This window comes from Oxyura jamaicensis, chromosome 1, assembly GCF_011077185.1.
Source record: "Oxyura jamaicensis isolate SHBP4307 breed ruddy duck chromosome 1, BPBGC_Ojam_1.0, whole genome shotgun sequence".
Classification (NCBI taxonomy): domain Eukaryota; kingdom Metazoa; phylum Chordata; class Aves; order Anseriformes; family Anatidae; genus Oxyura; species Oxyura jamaicensis.
The window spans coordinates 8871385-8893047 of record NC_048893.1 but is presented as its reverse complement, the minus strand read 5'-3'; the positions used below and the strand labels follow the sequence as shown (position 1 = coordinate 8893047).

General features: G+C 34.1%; 1 protein-coding gene across 2 annotated transcripts in view; it reads right to left on the bottom strand.

The window, feature by feature from the left end:
- SEMA3E (semaphorin 3E) overlaps window positions 1-21663 on the bottom strand; it is a 141675-nt gene that overhangs the window by 47750 nt on the left and 72262 nt on the right. The window contains exons 3-4 of one of the 2 annotated variants that reach the window (XM_035339713.1): window positions 17907-17966; window positions 11920-12039 (exon numbers count right to left, since the gene is read on the bottom strand). In XM_035339713.1, coding sequence (XP_035195604.1) covers window positions 11920-12039; window positions 17907-17966 — 180 coding nt within the window. The remainder of the gene's footprint in view (window positions 1-11919; window positions 12040-17906; window positions 17967-21663) is intronic. The other variant, XM_035339722.1, reaches the window with a different exon arrangement.

Sequence of the window (21663 nt, the reverse complement as noted above, 5' to 3'; positions counted from 1 at the left end):
CCAAGTTTGGTATCCAATGGGACAACATTGCAGCTCTATTGACTGCTCTAAGCTCCATGGGAATTAATGTAATTTATGAAATCTCCAAGTCAGTAACAAACTTTATTCTGTGGAAAATAGAATTTCAAGGTATTCAAAATAGCAAATATGCTGTTTATAAACAAAGAAAGTAATTGATGCTCATATGTACTTTCTCATTTATTCATATAATCTTAAAGCTGGTTTAATATAATGTTATACCTTTATAGTCTGGCATCTTGCATGCTTATATACACCCATGCACACTCACATGACCTAACCTAAGGAAAAATGAACTTATGTTAATCAAATATAAGTTTTGTAGAGAACTTCACTGATGTAACTGGATTTTTTTTTTTTTTTTTCTCATGTGAGAAATTAAAATCTAGTGAATACAAAGATATATTTTTGACCATAGGATAAAACTAATCTTGATTTAATTGTTTTTTGCACTATAACATTTTTATTACAAATACACACCTAGGAAAGATGAACCTTGACTTCACCATTTAAAAAAAATTAATCTGAAAAACCACAGAACTTTTCAATAAATAAGAAGAAAATATAATTCAAATACAAGTCTCCAAACTGAATTCTGACTCCATTCTGACTCTGTCTTAATCCGTATGTCTTCCTCATCACATTTTCCCTCGTGGTAAAAGAGATAAACACTATCTCTTTTCTTTACATAACAACAGAAAATAACATATTGAGTTAGACCGGAAAAGACTTACATCATATATTCTTTTTGTATCGTAGCCCACATTTAACAATAAGAAAAACATGTATTAGCAGTTTCTGATAATTAGAGTCCCAGATATTAGATGGGTACCTGATTGGTATAAATCCAACAGACTCATTAGAAAAATTAAAAATCTAAAACCAATAGAAAACTAATGAATACCATGGAGTTTATAAGACCTTCTCCAATTGCTAGGCTATTTAAGTCAACAACTAGGATGCTCCAGAAGTGAAAAAATACCTTTCATTTCATGAAGTAAGATCTTCTAAAAAAAATTCTAAATGTTAACTTTCAAAAGTATTTGGCAAAAGCACTGGCAAAAAATAGTTCTGCCTGTTGTCAGAGGATTACTAAATTTTAAAATTACACTGTCCATGTTCATTCAAAGGTTATTTTCTGATCCAAACGGGGAAAAAATATTAAGGCTAGGGTCCTCAAAGAACCATTTGAAATAGTCAGATCTCCTCTATTTGACATAATTGAGATTATTTTTGAGGGGGGTGGGGGGGTAATATTTCTTCCAAGGATCTGTTTTCAATCCTCTTACTCTTCAGTGACACACTGAAAAGATCAATAATCCTATGGGATGAGAGATCATAAAATATTACAGACATTAAATCCTCCCTAAAAAATCAGATGTATTTTTCAGGTCTATTCAAATGATTAATACACTTCAGGCACCAGTGAAAATACGTGTTTAAAATCTGTAGCTGTGTCAGACTGCTGTCTGGGTTTGATGAAGGATTAGAAATTTGTGACTTCTGTCAAAATATCTGGCCTAAAGTAAGAGAAATAATATATTTATCTGAGTTAATTCATGTGAAACACTCCGGCAAAAGAAAAAAACTGCATATAGAAATCATGGGCCTTGGCAGATCAGAGTTATTATGCAGAAGTGATTGAATTCATCAGAATTTTAGGAGACACTTTTACAAAACCTTAGCTTAGCAAAGATGGACTCATTAGGGTTTTACGGTGTATAGGACCATCGCCAACAAAAATTATGATTATATTGGAATAGTATGATGTTTGGTATATATGAAAGTTCCAGAGACCCCATAAAGAATCTCTAGAATTACAAAGATTTAAATATTTGTATATGGATATATAATCTTATGACCAGGTGAAAGAAGAGCTACAGAGAGTACAAAAACTATGCACATAAGCAAAGGAAGTTTTGTGAGGAACTGCTCTGTATTTACACAGAACAGAGCCCAGACAGACAAGAGTTCCCATTTTCCTTGATTTTGACAGTCTAAACTTGTCTTGAGACTGTGAGGGTCACACCAGAGCAAATACAAGATAGTCTTTTTTTCTGATGATTGCCATCATAACAATTAGGGGAGAAAAGTCATGAAAAAGGGAAGGATACAGCTCTGTAGTTTGAGGTTAGATTACAGGATTTGATGTTGAATAGAGGAGCAGATGCATTAGGCACAGAGAAGACAACGATTACATTTAACTGAAATGCATTTCAGAAAGAAAGAGATACTCTGGGGAAGTGCTCTCTGCCTAAGGGAGCCTTAGATAGCTAGTAGTCCTTCCACAGAGCTACAGAAGGCATGCCAAAATGTGCATTCTGGAAGAAAGAGCATGGGATTGGATCCACTGCCTGAGCTATTTGCTCTTGATGACACAAATGAATTGCAAGAGGTATTTCTTTTTAGTTTACTTTTTAATCTGGAATATATATATATATATATATTTAATATAGATCTTAGTCAAGAAATAATAGTAAAAAAAAACAGTCATAAATTATATAAGAATTATTGAGTATTAAGGGTGCATTTTATAAACCTGTATTATCTAAACCCTGTCATTATTCAATTTTTGCTGGTTTTAATTATGATGACTAATACCTTATTGTGTAGTACCTCCACTCCTCAAATAATGCCATAGAATTAATAAGGTACCTTCTCTTTGAAAGTACTTTGTAACATAAATAAAGGTGGCAGAATCTAAAAATCAGTATGATGAGGACTGGAATGTTTTACCTATCCCAATCAGATTACCACACAGGTGGAATATTTCTTTCTTTTTGGGTTAATAACATTATACCTCTGTATTGATTAATTCTCTCCCGACCATCTGTCTTTAATCTTCTGAAAGACAGGCTTAATACAATGGAAAATTCATTTCATATGGGTGATCAATTCATAATCACTACCGATCTGCCAAATTAAATTTAAATTTCAGATATAGACATATTTAGATAGTGCCCAAAAGTAGTGTATGTCACTCATCCCATTTTATGGGTAAGAAGAATTGTCAAACGAACCTGTTCGCTGTTACAATGTGTAAGACTGACTGATAAGAACAACTGTGCTGATATAGAATACTTGACTTTCTCTGTGGCATTTGACTTACTACATAGCTATTTAATGAAACAATTTGCATTGTGGAGTTATTAAGGAATATAAACTGCTGATTTATAATATAGTTGTTATTAGGTATGCATTGATGAATCTTCCTTTCCTGAAGGTTTTCTTAATTATTATTATTTTTTTTAATAGCCGATTTTTTAATATATTATTTTTATTTTTTAATTTAGCATTGATTTAAACAAATGTATTACTTCTTTAATGGTAAAGTTTATGAATGATACAAAAAGACTCGTCAGGAATAATTACTGAAGAGGAAATGTTAATAAGTGCTCTGAGTGTGTTCAGGTTATGGAATGCTCTAAACAGAGAGTTAAAGGTCAGAAGCTGACAAAATATATTTTAACACTACCATATCCGAAGTGGTATATCTTGGAAAAAGGACAACAGTTTATATCATAAAATATTACTTAAGAATTCCCTAAAAGGTGAAGGCTCGGATCTTCATTCAGTCAAACTACCTTCAAGTACTGTAGTACCTTATTTGGGATCTTGGATATCACAAGTGCCTTGTTACAGCTAAAGGTGAAAAGCATCTCTAGAAATCTCTTCATTTACCTTCTTATATGTGACTACTAATTATTTGTATCAACTAAATGTGTAAAATTAACTGGAATAACTTTGGGCTCCAGAGAGTAACTTTGAGTCAAGTGTGCAGAATACAAAAATGAGAATTTTCAGTGTGATGCTGTGTCAAGAACTCAGCACTTGAATCTGTGAAAAGAGGAATCTCAAACTGAAGTAGGGAAGTGACCTTGCCTCATCAAATACCATGTCTGGTTCTAGTGTCCACACTTCCAGAACATGTAAAAATACTGCAGAGTTCACAGGAAGGACACAAATATAGCTGAAGAATCCTTGTGGTAGGAGATTTAAGGAGCTATATTTATTCAGCTTATCAAAAAAGTGAAGGGGTGGCTTGATCTTTGTGTATAGGTACTTACATATGGAAAGATGTGGAAATGATAGTAATAGAATTTTAAACTATGCTATCACAGGCATATCGAGGTTAAATGGCAGGAAGTTGAAGTTAGGTAAATTTAACCTTGAGTAAGTGGCAATTTCCTAACTTTGAAAGCAATTAAATATTAGGACAGCTCACCAATGAAAGAGTGGAGTTACCATTATTTGGATTATTTAAAATGACAATACATATTTTCCTAAATATATTTTAATTCATTATCTGGGAGAAATTATCCATTCAGTGTGTGACTGATCATATAAAATGTGATCCTTTCAGGCCTCTGTTTCTATTTATGTAATACCAATTATTCCTTTCCAAAGTATTTGGAAGAACAGAATTGCCCACTCTTCATTAAACTTCCTGAGCTTCATATATGTAATTGTTCATTAGGATAATTATTAAAACTGTATCTCAAAAACTGGAATTCTCACATAGACATGAGCTTTGATTAGAAAGGAAAGTTTTTGTGTCATAAGAGGATGTTTATCTTTTCTCAAAAGTATCAGAGACTGTCCAGTTTTGAAGGTGGTGTTCTTTGATTCAGTGCAGATTTTTTTTTTTTTTTTTTTTTTCATGTGTTGCTTAGCTAGTACTTGCTTATTTTCATAGGGGTGCATACATAAAACATAGATTGAGTAAGAAATAATTCTTCAGATTAAGGTTGGTGTTGGTCTTTTTTGTTGTTGTTGTTCTTTTTCCCTGTTGCAGCACAGCACCTTTGATTTTTGCTGCAAGCTTAAAGATAAGGTTAACTTAATTCATTTCCTGTCTGAGTTTAGGTAACATTTTAATCTCTCTTGAAACACACACATATTTCACTTCTAAAACCTGAAGGCCTCTAATCTAAATTAAATTTGAGGCTTTTGGATGCTTTCATGTAATTTAACAGCCTGTGAGGTGGCAGTTCAGACTAGATGATATAATGATCCCTTATGGTCAAAAATTCTAGGACAGTGAGTGACTTGATGTCACTTTATGTACATGAACTCTTGACATTAGTTTAAAGATCACTCAACTTAACTAATAGTTTCACATGAACTATAGATATGGAGAACTTCAATAAGAAAGCAATTTCATAGTGTGTAGCATTGCAGATTGAATTCCACAAATAGATTGTGTTGATATACATGTTAAGATTTAGTGGATGGGTTGTTAAGTGGTGGCTTTTTATCCTTCCAAAGAGGAACACTATGTCTCTGAGCAAATATTTTCAGGGCAAGAATTTGTCGCACATTCTATTTAATGAAGGACTGACCAACACCCACTTCTGTTTGATCAGTGGAACCAGATGTTCCTCCTCCCTAATCCTCTGCAAACTGAGAGCGGAGATGAGGTAATAGGAAAAAACATGAGATGAAATAACTGCAGATCATTGTTTTGATTATAAAATGACACATCAGAAAAAATATTTGAACATAATTGACATAAATATGTATAGAATTTTGTTCCTTAACAATCTGAAATAATGATGACTTTACCAAATGTTGGTCAAGAACATAAACATTTTGCCATGTAAATATTAAACTAAGGTATTAAACTGTTATACTCATATGTTCCTGTAAAGGCTGTTTCTTTCTAACTTACATGTCAATTCACTTCAATTGTTAAAGCAAGAACTAAGGGGCTTATTTTACCTACATTTTTTTGGGGGGGAGGGGAAAGGCAAATGAAAAACATATTGCACAGTTGAACCTTATCCTATTTTTGTTCTGAATTACAGAATATATAGAAAAACAAGTGTCACTCCTCAAATCCAATGAATTATTAAAACAAACACAGATTAGAAATTCCAGCTTGAATGAACTGTGCTACAAACAAGTACACTTGCTACTTCACTAAAGGCTGTTTCTTTCTTACATGCCTTAAAGACTTGGAATTTAGAGCTGTTGTTCCCTGACAAGCAGAATCCCATCAGGCTAATTGAAGAGGAAAGAGCTTAATAAACAGTACCTCAGATTAGAAATATTTAGGGTGGGCTCCCTGAAACAACCAGGGTGTTTTGTGGAAAGGATGACTTAGTCCATCAGCTCTCTGAGGTGGAGAAATACAGATGTAGGCAGTTTACTTAGTTATATGAAGCACTGAAAATGGTACTCTGCCAGCTCAACATACACATGTTGATTTACAGCATGTTCAACATACACATGTTGATTTACAGCATGTTCCGGAAGAAAAGTTCTATATCATAGAATCATACAATCATTTACATTGGAAAAGACCTTTAAGATTATCAAGTCCAACCATTACCTAACACTACCAAGTCCACCACTACACCATGTCCCTAAGTGCCACATCCACACTTCTCCTAGACTCCCCAGGACTCCACCACCTTCCTGGGCAGCCCATTCTAATGCCTATCCACCCTTTCTGTGAAGAATTTTTTTTCTGATATCCAAATCTAAAACTCTCCTGGCATAACTTGAAGCCATTTCCTTGTGTTCTATCACCTGTCACATGAGAAAAGACTGATGTGCACCTCAATACAACCTCCTTCCAGGTAGTTATAGAGAGCAATGAGGTCTTCCCTCAGCCTCCTTTTCTCCAGACTAAACAGCCCTAGTTTCCTCAGCTGCTATGTCTAATGCACTTTTCTTTACCACATCTTCCATTCCCTCTACAGGTTTTTCTCATGCAGATAGGCCTTAGTCTCCATAAATCAGTTTTGTCTTGTTGTCTCCATATAGTTTGTAAAAACAAACAAACAGACAACTAGGATATTATTTCCGCAAATTGTTTTCTTTTGAAATTTCCACTCATTTTGCAGGTCCTATGGAGGTTGAGTAATGCACCAAATACATTAGCTGTATTTAGTGCAAATCCCATACATTGTTAAAGCTACTTCATTAGTTTGTTAATAAGGCAGTCTGGACCTTTGAAAGGTGCTCCTAAAATTTGCTGCTCTGCTGAATAGATAGCTCATTAAGAAAAAACATTGCCTGACATCTTCATCTGATTTACCTAAGGTTCATCATAATTCATCTAGGGTATTTTGAGCTATTTACAACAGTACAGGAGAACAGTTTTACTAGTAAGTAGATGTGAAGAAACATTGACTGATATGGAAAACATTTCTTGTTCTCATCTTCTCCTGCAGACTCATCTTCTTATTTATTGATCTTCTACTACAAAACTTTCTTTTTCTTTTTTCTAGTGGCATCAAAGGCAACAGGAGTGACAACAGTTGATTTGACAAGAATTGAAGCAGAATATATTTATATATTTCTCTACTTTCCTTCAGAATATATTTATATATTTCTCTACTTTCCTTCATCTTTTCTTCATATTTTGTTTGAAGACTTAACTCATTTTGTTCTCACAGAGCACGTGGGAAGGATACATATTCAGTGCATCATGGAAAATTTGGGTTGGAGGGTCTCTGACTCTTGCTTTTTTCACACACACACACACAAGTTAATTGTAATAAAATGAAGGAAATTCTTTTCTGGATTATAGAGTAACCCAACCTTTTTTCTGATCTGCATGGCCTTTTTGACATTTGGAAATATTTCATGAAGTCAGTGATAATGAGCTCACTTAGCAGCTGGAAATTACCTTATGTTTTGTTGGAGTATGATCATTTTCCTGCAACATGGGACTACTGAGACACAAGAGCTAGAATCTCAGCTGGTTATTTTGTTCTCCCACATTGTTTCTCTTTGTCTTTTTCAGTAAATTGCAAGGGCCGAGGTTATAGAAAATACAGTCCTGTATTCTATCAAGTTCTTAAATGTCTACAATATCTAATTGTTATTAACATGTACATTAAAATTCAAGAACCTGCAGTCTTTTACAGAGAAGATTACATCTTGCCTTGTCAGTACTGCTCAGGAAGCAATACTGACGCTTAATTTAAGGTAGGGACCACAAAGCAAGTATTTATTCTGTGATGATACTTCTGGTTCATAATTCCGTACGAGAGACTTAATGCTTTATATGTTCTGATAGCTAGGTACGTAGATACACAGAAGTCTGTTAAAGTGATTTTTTTTTTTTCCTCCCACACTTGATTACACTATGTATTGTAAACCAGCATTTACCCCTTAAATAAAAAGTTTCAGTTTTACTAGCTTTTTGTTTGTTTGTTTGTTTGTTTTTAAGAGACATATTTTTGCTGCTGCATAGAATGGAATGTTCTTATATTTTTAAGATTGCTTTTGGTATGGTCAAATTTTCTTTTGTTGTGTTGCGCTATTTTATCCCACTTCACAACAAATATTTATGTAGATACATCTTTTTTTCTTGTAATGTCTCCACCTAAGATTATAATTCTCTCCTTAATCAATTTCCTGTTCACTGGAAACATCACTAGTAGCTGGGGAGCATATTATCAAGCCAGATGGGTGCAATTGTGCTCTGAACTGGGTAGTAAAGAAGAAATAGAGGTATTAATGCATAAGAAAGAACAAACCTGGTTTTGAACAACTGTGCTTATTAATAAAAATAAATTCAGAAAAATGCAGAGAGTATGATGCTGTCATGGTCTCCATCTGAGGCTGGCTTGGAGACAGTAGTGCTGTGCAAGGATCACTGTATTCCCTGATTAGGTTATTTCCATGGCTGGACCTAAAGAGTTTGGGGAGCAACTGCCAACCATTTGTTATTCTCTTTTCCATGAAAGTCAGACAGCCAGACAGAGGCAAGAGAGCTGAGGTGGAGGAAACTACAAGACAGTAATTGAAGTTATTGACTCAGGATACTCTCACCAGAGAGAACCACAGTCTGAACTGCAATTTTCTGAGGACAGATCTGGTCCCTTTACTTCCTGCAGAAGGATAACCTTATCCTTCAAGATTACAATTTCCCCACTCAAGCACATACCATGTGTTATTTTTAAACTGCCATACACATGGCACCTGTCTTTTTTTAATCCTGGTGGTCAACTTTTCAGATAATGGAAACTAGTCAAGCTACTTATATCCTTATAGCTACTAGTGTAGCAAATGAGTTTCCTGTTGGTCTACATAAACAGAAAAAATGTGATTTTCCCATGACTTCAGTGTGGGTAAAGTTTTAGAACTTCAGTTTTAAAAGGGAGAATAATAAACAAAAAGAAGGAAAGGAAGGACAGTGATACATAAGGGGAGGATCATGGGCCACACATTCTTATATACAAAATCTTGTTTCTCATTTTTTGTTTGGTTGGTTTCTATTTTTATTAGCCTGTTACTTATCCATTCTTAAACTGTGTTCCTAAATATATAGGCATTGCTTCCTTTAAACTGTACAAGGAAGCCTGACACAAGGTTAATAATAGGGCCAAAGAAGAAATGCAAATTCACTTTTTTACTTTTTTTTTTTTTTTTTTTAATTGCTCATTGTTTAGTTACTCAGTTTTAGAATACAGTGTATTTCTGAATGTTAAATAGCTTTAAATGTAAGTCCTGTACTGGATTCTTAACTATTGAAGTGCTTTTGATTTTAACGGTGGATGAAGGTTTACAGCATAGATTGGATCCTTGGAGATTGTTTCTGGTGATGTGGTTCTAGTTTAATCTGTCAAAGGGGTACATTTTTACACAGAAAGACTTATTAAATATAAATATTACTAAAATAAAAGCATTTATTGACTTATATGGTAGACTTTATAAAAATAATATCTGTTATTAATATTTATTTGAGAAAAATGTTTATTTTAAATCATCTCTAGCCCCTATTCTTTGTTTTCCTGCTGTTTTGACAAATACACCAATAAGTAATACTGTATGTATGAGAAAAGTCTGAAGAATAGCTGCTTCGACGTAGTCGGCACAAAACTGCCAGCTAAATATGAAATAACAATTGAAGTGTGATATAAAATATGGAATAAAACCAGATTGGTTAGGAGAACATAAGCTGAAATCTGTGAGAAAAGGAATTAGGGAAAACACATTATTAATAGACTGATAAAGCGAGTAATTCTGATATGGAATAACTGCAGGTATGTTGGGGTGGGAAGGAAGAATGTCCCCTGTAGTCACATATTTATGTTAGCATACAGTTAAAATACACATTGAGATCATCATCATCATCATCATTGTATTTTAACTTAAATACTAACATACACTTCCCCATCCCTGGAAGTGTTCAAGGACAGGTTGGATGGGGCTTTGAGCAACCCTGGTATAGTGAAATATGTCCCTGTCCATGGCAGGGGGTTTGGAATTAGGCAAAAAAAAATAAATAAATAGAAGGTATATTTGCAATATTCCTTTCCCAGTTGAAGATAACCCTTAAATTTACACAACATAACTCAAAACCAAGCTTTAATTTTCTAGAATATAGCAGAGTTTTTTCCAGTTTATCCACTTTCAGCTTCATAAAACATTAAATATATTTTTTCTTGTTGTATATATATATACGTCAACTGATTATTTGTAAAATATCTTAAAGGTTTTGGCAAACATAAAATATGGAAAAGGAAAGAAAAGAGCTTGTGAATATTTATTTAGAAGCTTTAATTTTTCTTATGATCATCAGTAAGTTTGGTTATTATTGTTCATTCTATAAATAATATAAACAAAATTAAACCTGACTGTAAAGCGGACTAATATAACTGCACTGGAGACTAATATAACTGCATGGAATTGGAGAAAGCAAGAACACTTTTGGATGGTGTTTTAACATCAGCTCCATGACAAACATTCAACTTTACTGGGAGTGGTCACTAAACACAGTACAACTAAGCCAGACCATTATCCAGCACATCTGCAAACTGCATGGCCAGGAATCTCTGGTCAGATTCCTAAAAGCAGTCATCACACATGCTTCTCTAGCATCCTACTGAAAATCTCCACATTCAGGGCAGCTTGGATAAACACTAGGATTCCTTACCTTACCGGTTGCTTTACCTTATAGTAGAATAAATAGTTTCTTCAGCATCACTAAGTATATGCAAAGGGATTGCTCTAAGTGTCTAATTTTCGTGAATTTCAGTTTTGATGTTTCCATATGGACTGGCAGGTCCAGAACTGGTAATATAATTTATACCTTTAATATATACCTTTCTACACTACCACACTGTCTAAGAATACTTTTTTTTTTCTATTTTTTTTTTTTTTGGATGTATGTAGGAGCAGGAGGAAACAAGGAAACAAGGATAAAGGGAATCAGGATGTAAGCAAGTCCAAAGTTCCACAGTCAACAGTCAACATTGTGGTCTCCATGTAGTAACAAAGTTTATTCATATAATCAGGAGAAGGTACTTAAGGAGTTTTAGACACTAATTTTAAATGAGGAATTGGTACATTTGGTGATTCTTTAACTCTGATCTAATATAATTAAGGCAGGAAGAATCCATATTTTATAGATTCTATGCTACATTTAATGATCTATTGTGTAGTATTATTTCACCCAGTTAAAATTAATATTAAGGAATTGCTGAATACATTCAGCATTGCTGAATACAATCAACACTAAAAGCTGAATTCAGTAAAAAATGCTTAAGATATTCCATCTGCCATCAAACTAAATATATACTTGTTATACAGTGCATTATTTCATAAAACAAAACAGAACAAAAAAAATTGATTATGATAAAGAATTAAATATTTAAGAAGAATGCTGTTTCAAGAAGTGCTGTATCAGCTCAAACGATATAAAATTCTAAGATGAAAAGATGAATCCTTTGCTTAATTCTCCAAAATATACCTTATTAGTGAAATCCCCTAGTCACAAACTTAATTTTGGACCATGATTACATTTTCATTGGGAAAAACAACCTCTTCCATGCTTTGTACGAGAACTCTGAACACTTGAATTAAATATTTATTTTTAGACATAGAGGTTTTGCTGCAATACAAATCTAAAGAGTCATTACTGTAAAAGGGATTTCTTACCTCTGATGGATGCCCAACCCTAATAAATGTACAGAGTGGATCAAAAGCTCCTGTTCCACAAGCCAGGAGATGTGTTCTATTGTATCGGTGAAGGACACGGACATAATTCGCACATTCATCCTAGTTTACATAAAAAAATAAACATAGAAATAACTTAGCATTTCTGTTGAAAAGGATAGATTAAAAACATAAAAGTTTTGTTTTTGTTTTTGTTTTAATATGTCATGTGCCTTCAGGTGATGGTCTGCATACTGAGAATTCCTTTTCCATCATGTATAAAATCTTAGTTGTCCTACTTTACACTAGTAGCTCAGTCTCACCAAATCCATGGATGGACTCTTATTACATGCTTAGAAGCAGGTTTAGAGCTTTTATTCATCACAGTTTATTTTATGAGTCAGGAGTTAATAAGTTATAAAACATATTTTGTGCTTCTTTAATCTCAAGTATATTCTCCAAATCTAGATATTAATTTTACTAACTTTTATTAGATGCACTAGGCATTAAATTCAGAGCAAGAGATATGAATAGTCAGCAAATGGCTTCCCTCACAAGTTAAATAAACTCAAGAAAAATAACACTTTTTTTTTTTTTTTTTTTTTTTTCTTAAGGCTACTGCACAACTATTTTGTGTGTGTGTGTAATGCATTGTTAATCAATATTTTTTTATATTGTATAACCTCATGCTTTTGTTTAGTTCCACCATTCACACCCTCCTTTGAAGAAGAAATTAATTCATTTTCCCTGAGGCAATACTTTGGGACTCATTAGTGTATTTGCAGCTTCATAAATATTGCATTGCTTTGAGATGTGGGGTCATTATCCTTCCTGTACTAAACTAGGAAGTGAGTGAGAAAAATGTATCAATTAATTTTGAAACTCCTGGGACTTGGAGTATTATTGTTTATTGGAGTATTTAATATTATGAAGTGTTGTCTATGTTTTGAGTAAAATTTCTCTTCATTTTCACTCATTGTGTGATATTTCTGTCTCTCAGACCCTGGGTTTTAAGACCCAGGTCATATGAAGTGCAAGATTAATCTCAATAATGAGATTAATCTCAGATAACTGTAGCTATTATAAAATTTAGCCTTCTAATCAAAGCTTTTCTTCTAGGTTCTTTCAATACTCAGTGAAGAAGGCCATACACCTCCAAAAGACTTAACTTATGCAAGTTAATCTATCATAAAATGAATGTGTAAAAGAGAGTGGAGGAATTTCATTTTGGAAATTTTGCTCTTTCAGTCCAGTTTTTGGACTAGTATATTTAGATAAGAACAATCCTGGGTCTTAATGACCATTTGAAAGAAGTTAATGTTTCAAAGGATGAGTCTGTGGCAGAGCCATGTCCAGAATACAGCTCCTGCAAAGCTAAGTTGGGTTCAAAACTAAAAAAAAAACTGTCTTCTTTTGTCAATCTTTTGCAGCATTCAATGTAAGTCTTCTAATTTATCCAACAAAAAAATAAGTATCATATGGAAAAATTCTCCTTTGTTACATGCTTCTCCTTAAACTATCACTGAGAAGTTATGTCATGGTAATTGAGAAGTTTTGTTTGTTTGTTTTGTTTTGTTTTGTTTTGTTTTTGCCAAAATGATGGTTGACTCTAAAATGAGGGCTTAAAACAAAATGATGGAGGGGAGAGAGAGTAAAGAGCAGCCCTGTGAATGATGGACAGGGTTGATGAACAGAGGACATGCGGTGATGTGACCAGAATGACAGGAGCACAGAATCAACAACATTGGTTGTAAGCAAGGTCATCTCCAACAGTTGCATGTAAGCAGGGAAATACAGGGCACCAGCATGGAGAAATCTCTCAAACCCTCTCTAGGAACCTGAAATGCTGGGGTGCCTCTCTTAAGTGCCTAATGCAATAATGAACACAGTATGGGAAATAAACATGATGAGTCTGACATGTGGATGCAGTTGCAGCATTATGATCTTTCTGGGATCATGGAGATGTGGTGGGATGGCCCCCTGAGGGAGTGTTGTAATGAAATGTTGCAGGCTTTTTAGGAAGGACAGGTTAGGAAGACGATGAGAAAATGTTGTCCTTTATGTATGAGTGTCTTGAGCTCTGCCTGTGGATGGATGAGGAGCTGACTGAGAGTTCACGGGTTAGGATTAAAGGGAAGAGAGGAATAGGTGACATTGTAGTGGATGCTACAGGTCACCTGAAAACATAGAATAAACATGAGGCTCTTGACAGACAGATAGGAGCAGCCTCACATTCATAGGACCTGGTCCTTGTAGGGGACTTCATCCACACAAGGCAACTGGACACCGGGTTCTCCTTAAACTGTCTCTGCTTGTACGTGGGTCTGAGGGATGGGGCCATTCCCCTTCCAATGTCAACTATTCTGTGATTCTGCAAAAGAAGTAGATAGCCTACACAGGCAGGTAACACGCTGTGTAATTAAATATGTATATCATAGAATCATAGAGTAGCTTGGTTTGGAAGGGTCCTTGAACACCATCCAGTTCTAACTCCTCCTGCCATGGGCAGGGACACCTCCGACTAGAGTAGGTTGCCCAAAGCCCCATCCAACCTGGCCTTGAACACTTCCAGGGATGGGGCAACAACTTTAACTGTTCTGGGCAACCTGTATATAAAAAGGACAAGTGAACCTTGTTTAATATCACTCTTTGAATTTCTTAATTCTTATATATTTTTTTATTTTCTTTTCTTTCCTTTTTTTTTTCTTTCCTACCTTTTTTTTTTTTTCTGTAAAGGAAACCAATAATAATAATAGTAATAATTTCCATGTGACATCCACATTGTGTCTTACCTGAGAGTACTTTTTAGATTCACTGAAAAAAAAATTCTACTTCAATTGCCAGACAAACTGAGAAAAGCAGTGAATTGAGATTAGTGGGTTGTCATCAAATACGTGAAAATCAGCACACAGAGACACCCACTTTGCTTGTATTTCATACATGTTTACTAACTGGCAATAGTGGAATGTTAAAGCATAGTAGTTTTATGAGGATTTGTAGCTTTTTGAGTATATGCTTTGCACTGATATTCTTCCTCATCTCATTCTCTCTCTTCCACATATGACCTTCCTGACTTATCCCCTCTGTTCTGTCTCTGTGGTGATCTGCTCTTTTCTCCAGGTTTCTTTCTTTTTTTTTTTTTTTTTTTTTTTTTTTTTTTTTTTTTTTTTTTTTAGTCCACATATCTCTGCAACTCTTGATCTTTGTCTTAAAAGCACTTTAGAGGATCTTAGAGGATCTTTAGAGATCTTAGGATTGCTTTTTTCTTTGCATGATCAAAAATTATACATTTTTTTTTTCTGTGTGTCTTCAGAGAAATGCTTGAAAATTTATGCGGAGAAGACACCAAATATAGAAAAATTCATTCCAAATTGTTAGCTTTTATCAAAACAAATTAAAAAACAAACAAACAACAACAACAAAAAACAACTAGACACTGCTGTTGACCCCACCAATAATATCCTGTACATGTAACAAGGAAGGATCAGGCAGGAGATATTAAAATAAGTTGTCTTCCTACTATATTAAGTTATTAAATATTGTGTTTATCTTAAGGAGGCTCCATCGACATATTAATAGATTTGTAGAATTTCATTCATCTGAAACTTCTTAGTGCGAAGGAGTTAGTCATCACAACACAATTTGATTTCTGTTTCTGTATGATTTCCAGTCCTGATAAAATAATTGAAAGGATCAAGAGCTCTCACACCACAGGTCTACAGGTATGTTTCATGGCACACTGGATGAGAGCAGAACGATTTTATCCTTGGCTTGAACTGGGTCAGAAAAGTGTGACCTGAGTTTAAGATGACGCAAGTGTTAAGACTGTCTTAAGACTGACTCCCAAATTTAGTCTGTTGCATGCTTTCTAAAATTTTGTTTATGACTGCAATATTTGGTTTTACTGCTACAAGATGAACCTTTAAAGATTGTAAAAGCTTGTAAAAGTGGACTGTTGTCTCATACAGAGAGAGCTAGCAGAGAACACTTGTTCCTCAACACTGAGATGTTTATTACAACATTTTCAGACCTCCTTAATATCAGTTATGCAGTGAGCACCAGATCTTTTGCAAAGGAAAATAAAGATGGAAATAAACAAGAAAAAACTTTGAAAGACCACTGATGATTTTTTTATATTTTTTTATTTAGTATTATTATTATTATTTTTCTCAGAGACTGTATAGTGTGAAAAATAGAATTCAAAACTTAGATGGAAAATTGTTGATTTTAAGATATAAAATCATTAGGTCAATATTCATTTATGGCTACAAAAAATGAAGATGAGAAGGCAAGTAATTTTGTTTCTAATTTGTTTCTAATTTCTCTTCATGTTGAGCAATTTAGCTCACTGAATACTGAGCATGTTAATGAAAATTACTAAGGATTCCCTGGAATTAATTAGCTTTACCCATTTGCATTGTCCCACACATAATTAGGTCTTGCATGAGGATCAGAGTATCATCCACTATTTGTTGCTATTCAAATTTTTCCAGCTTTCACAATTTTAACTTTTTGACTTTCACAGAGAGAATGTGGGAAACAAATGTAATGAATGATCGTATTCATTACAGTGCACATTTGAAGACACACTAGTAGAATGAATTTTAAAAGGTTTCAAATTATAGGGAATCCTTAGAGAGTCTAGAGGGTGAAAAATTTACATTACATTGGAAAAACCATACCTATTTATGCATATATTTAACCCAAAGAATATTTTCAAAGTATCAGAAAATACATTGTATCATGTAATGGTGAAGAAAGGATGACAAAACTTTAATATAATTACAGCTTATGCTGAAAAGTAGTATTAAATAAAGCTAAAACACCTTAGATTTTTGATTCATTTAATATGACCATGAAGTTCAGATAATATAGAAAAACACCATATTCAACATGACACCTGAAATCCTCAAAGGTCCAAAAGCATCAAGAAAAATACCATGAACTTCTAATATATCTAAAAAAATCAGTTCTAAGCCATGTGAGTGCGAGGAGTAAAGTATCAAGTATAATAATAATAATAATAATAATAATGATATTTTATTATCTTTTCCACTCTGATTCATCCATTCGCTTAATGTGGACATTTCTCATGCTTGTACCTCAACTGAAATCTTTATTGCTTCCTAGGCTTCACAGTGAATATATGGTGGTATCATCAAGGCTGCCTGATTGCTGTGTTTTGTGGGAAAACACTGTATGTGCCCTTCCTTGTTCTGTGTTCCTATCACTGTTGCTGTAAAATTATCATCATTTTCAAATCCTTTGGTACAGTGTGAGCTCTCACAGCTGTGAGATTTGTTAGGTGTTGTATTTGCTGTGTATTTATGAAGTGCAGATAATGAGCTTGGTGCACTGCAAAATTATAGAGAGTTCCCGTCCAAAAGAACTTTCATCCTGTCATGCCAAAGATATCAGCCACTGTATGTCAGTGAGCTTTCATGCCTTTTCCTGGGAACTGATTAAAGTCAAAGCACTGAAACACAAGAACAGAACAGCTTCTAGGTTCGTTAAAATAAAATATTTATATTAGTATGCCAGAAAATCTACAAGGCAAAATGATTTTGAATATATCTTATAATTACTAATAATAATTTAGCTGCTTTTTGAAAGCTTCTAGAGAATTGAATTTTAGAAATGAATTGGAATGTGAAAAGGTTTTAACAGAGGAGATATTCTATGTGTATAAAAAGAAAGGGAAATAGAAATGGGAAAAGGAATTACTAAGGTACCTTCTTTGCTATCACCAGAGAAAGAATTAGGAGAAAGTTCAGATGACCAAGCGTTCATTGCTTGTTTATGAGCTGCTTTGAAAAGCAATTAAACTAATAATTTAGTGTATTTATAGTGGTTACATATTTTTAAGCTGCAACACTTAGAATTATATCTATGCTTTGATTTATCTGAAATTTAGGGATGCTTAAATCCTTGTTTTGGGTCAGCAATGAGTATAATTAAAGTATATTTGATTTGTAATAAATGATACTTACAGCATCTCTTCCTTTAATTATGCACTCTTCTGCCTGAAGAGGTGTACTAGGCCAGTGAATCTGAAGAAAAACAAAGAAATCATTCAATTGGTAGTCTGAACAGCTTTTCCACTTTCATGTGAGACTATTTTATTGCATGGTATAACATTTAATCAAGTGTCTGTTACATTTTGAACAGATTTCAAGCCAAATAATTTAGCTAAAAATATCTATAAAAGTGTACAAGATGGTGACATATTTTTGTTGTAACGGTTTTGCATAGGGTAACTCAGCAAAATTTATACTAGTAAACAGATTTAAAAGAAGTTAATGCATTGGACATTTTATATAAATTGAGTAGAAATGTCCCTGCTAAATTGTCAGTGACTTCCAACAATTTCCCTTAGAGTATTAATTTTGAACTACTGGTTTCCTGCTTTAAGTGGCACTTAGGAAAAAAAAAAAAAAGGCTTACAGTGAAGTTAATGAGGGTCAGCAATCAACCTCATGGGAGTAGGATCAGCTCTCCACAGTCAATTACTGGAAGTGAAGCCAAATTATACAAATAGGATCATTTTTCTGTTACCTACCATAAAAAAATTAATTTTCATTCCAAATGCATGATTTATTTGGATGAAAACAATGTTAAACATTGACTGAGCAGACTGGAATAGTTACTTTATTTCTTAGAATTTTTAAAAGTGAAAACAAAATCATGTTCACTTCAGTGGTAACAGGCTTGGCTGAAAACAAATAAGTATGAAAAAATGGATGTCATCATTAAGATATTTTTGTCAACAGTCTAGAAATAAATTATTATTCTATCTGGAAAGCATTTTAAAATTAAATCAATCTTCTATTATTTATTTATTTTTAATTATTATATTTACTTCATTTTCTTGAAATTATTTTAACCCCCAAAAAATCCAAGTATTTAGAATAAGTTATAAATCCTGTAGTTTTCCAAAAAAAAAAGCTTGAATTCATAGAATCATAGAATGGCTTGGGTTGGAAGGGACCTTCAAGACAATCCAGTTCCACCCTCCCCCCCTCCGCCGTGGGCAGGGAGGCCCGTTCAGCCTGGCCTTGAACACTTCCAGGGATGAGGCAACAATTTTAACTGTTCTTGGCCAATGTGTTCTATAGTGAAGAATGTCTTCCTTATATCTACCCTAAATTTACTCTCTTTCAGTTTAAAACAATTCCTCCTGTCCTATCACTACACTCACTGACAAAGAGTCCCTTTCCAGCTTTTATGTAGCCCACTTTAGGTACTGGAAGGCTGCTATAAAGACTCCCTGGAGCCTTCTCTTCTACAGGTTGAACAACCCCAACTTTTCCATCTTTTCTTCTTAAGAGAGGTGCTCCAGCCCTCCAATCATCCTCATGGCCCTCCTCTGAACTTGTTCTAATATACTGGACCCCAGTATATTGGGGTCCACTTGTTCTAATATACTGGACCCCAGTTCTAATATACTGGGACCCCAGTCCTTCTTGTGCTGGGGTCCCAGAGGTGAATGCAGTGCTCCAGGTGGGGTCTCACAGGACCAGAGTTGAAGGGGAAATCACCTCCTTGAATCTGCTGGTCACACTGCTTTTGATGCAGCCCAGGATACAGTCAGCTTTCTGGACAGCAAGCACACATTGCCAGCTCATATTCAGTTTTTTTTAGCCAACACCTCAAGTCCTCCACAGGGCTGCTCTCAGTAGTCCACTTATCACCAGATCTAGAGGTCTTTATTTATAAATAAGGACATGGACGAAACCATTTTATAACAAAAGATCAAATGTTATTCTAGTGAACTTCAACAGCTTGCATGTGCTTAGGTCTCAGGGCCTGAATAAAACCACTTATGTTCAGACACCATTTAAATCTTGCAAGGAATCTAAAATTAATCAGAACTTTTGTTTTTGGTCAGATAGTCTCATAATCACTTATATATGATCAGAACTAACTCATGCTTAGGATCTGTATTGCTGTTAGGTACTCTGTGGAGGTACATGAACTCTGTTGACATCCTGTGAAGGCACTCATTCAGTCGTCATTCCTGGTTTATTCAGCATAAAGCTCAGAAGTCAAGGTCATTTACTATTTAATTTGCTCATTAGCAGACGATGGAGTAGGGAACAGCCTGTTCTTAACCCAAAGGCCTAGAAGTTAGGAGATGTGAGCTCTAGGATCTCCTGAGTCTAAAAGTTTAGACCACAGAGACGTGCTCTTACTGGTAGGCTAAAATATTTATTTATTTATTTATCCCATAAGTGATGCAAGGGGATGTTGGGAATGCAGAAACTGAGAAACCACATCATGAATGAACAGTTGACTCTGTAACATATTATCAAATATAATGTGTGTAGGTGATTGTTTTTGTACTTAGTCCCAGTGCTATTCAAAATATTTCAGGTACACATTCTCCACTTAAGAGATAGTGACTAAAATAGTGATTAAAATACATAAACAAGATTAAGAGAGAGACTAAAAAAAAAAAAAGAGAGAGAGAGAAAAAAAAAAAAGAGGTCAATATTACCCCTTTATCTGAAAGGTTGAAAAGTAGATGCAGAATAAGCAGAAAGGATTTGGTCCTTAGCATACCGTGATGAGAAGTGGAGGATGTGTGCACAACCGTTTTGCAGAGATGGAGTGATTGTTCTTATCAAAAGGTTAATGAGCAACAGTAGCTGTACCGTATCTACCATTGCTGTTGTGGATCTGCTTTTTAAAACTGACTCCCATACAAATCCTTCAAGTGAAACCCTGCTTTTGTTGTTGTCTCAGACATATGTGTATTACCTATTAGGATACTTATCATAGCTTGTCATAGCAAAAGTGCCTGTCAGAAGGAGAAATGCAGTCATCTATGTACCTTTTCCATCAGTTATGCAGAGCTGTGGGAATCTGTCTTGTATTTTCATAGTCAGCTACCAACATTTAAGGCAAACTCATGTTAGTTGCCTGAAGTAATTTCTTACAAAGCTTATGAGTCTTAATCTAAACAAGCATTAAGGTGTTGATCTCTTCAAGATTCTTTTATACTTAGACCTAGAGAGACTCTACACGTCAGATTATCAGATTCATAACATTCTTCAAAATTCAAATTTATGTCCATACTAAGTCTGATCGTAGTACACAAAAATATGCATAGTAAAAAAAAAAAAAAAAGTGTTGAAAAACACAAAAAAAGTTTTTTTTTTTTTGTTATTATTATTATCATTCCTTTTAATCATGAAATCTTCACAAGAATTTTTTAGCTTGGTTTACACAACTGATAAAAGCTGTTTGGTCTCTCTATGATCATTTGAAAAGAAATGTAGTAAATGTAGTAAATGGCCTAATGTAATAACACTTTATCAAGGTGTACTTACTGTACTTAAGTATATTTGTGCAATTAGTGCATTTTCCGTTAACCAGGATAAATAAGATTTTTCTGGACTGCATGGATATCCAGATATTAATCAACTGTAATGGTAGCCTTTAACCTGCCACATGTAATTCTTCCTTATGTTTATGCTTTAGAGTTATGAAAACTACTAGCTTTAGCTTTGAATTGATTCTTTGCCAGGATTAAAATCTTTTGGCAAGCTGTCAATACATACTGTTGAGAAATTTTCCTGTGCATCTAGACTGGAATAACATCACACCAACATACATTTCACAGGGCTACAAGCTTGACCTTTTTTTTTTTTTTTTTTTTGACATAATTATTCAAGAGTTGTCATGACTGCAGATTACTGTGAAGTAAGCTTTTAAATTTCATGTTTAGTGATGTTTTCTCATCTT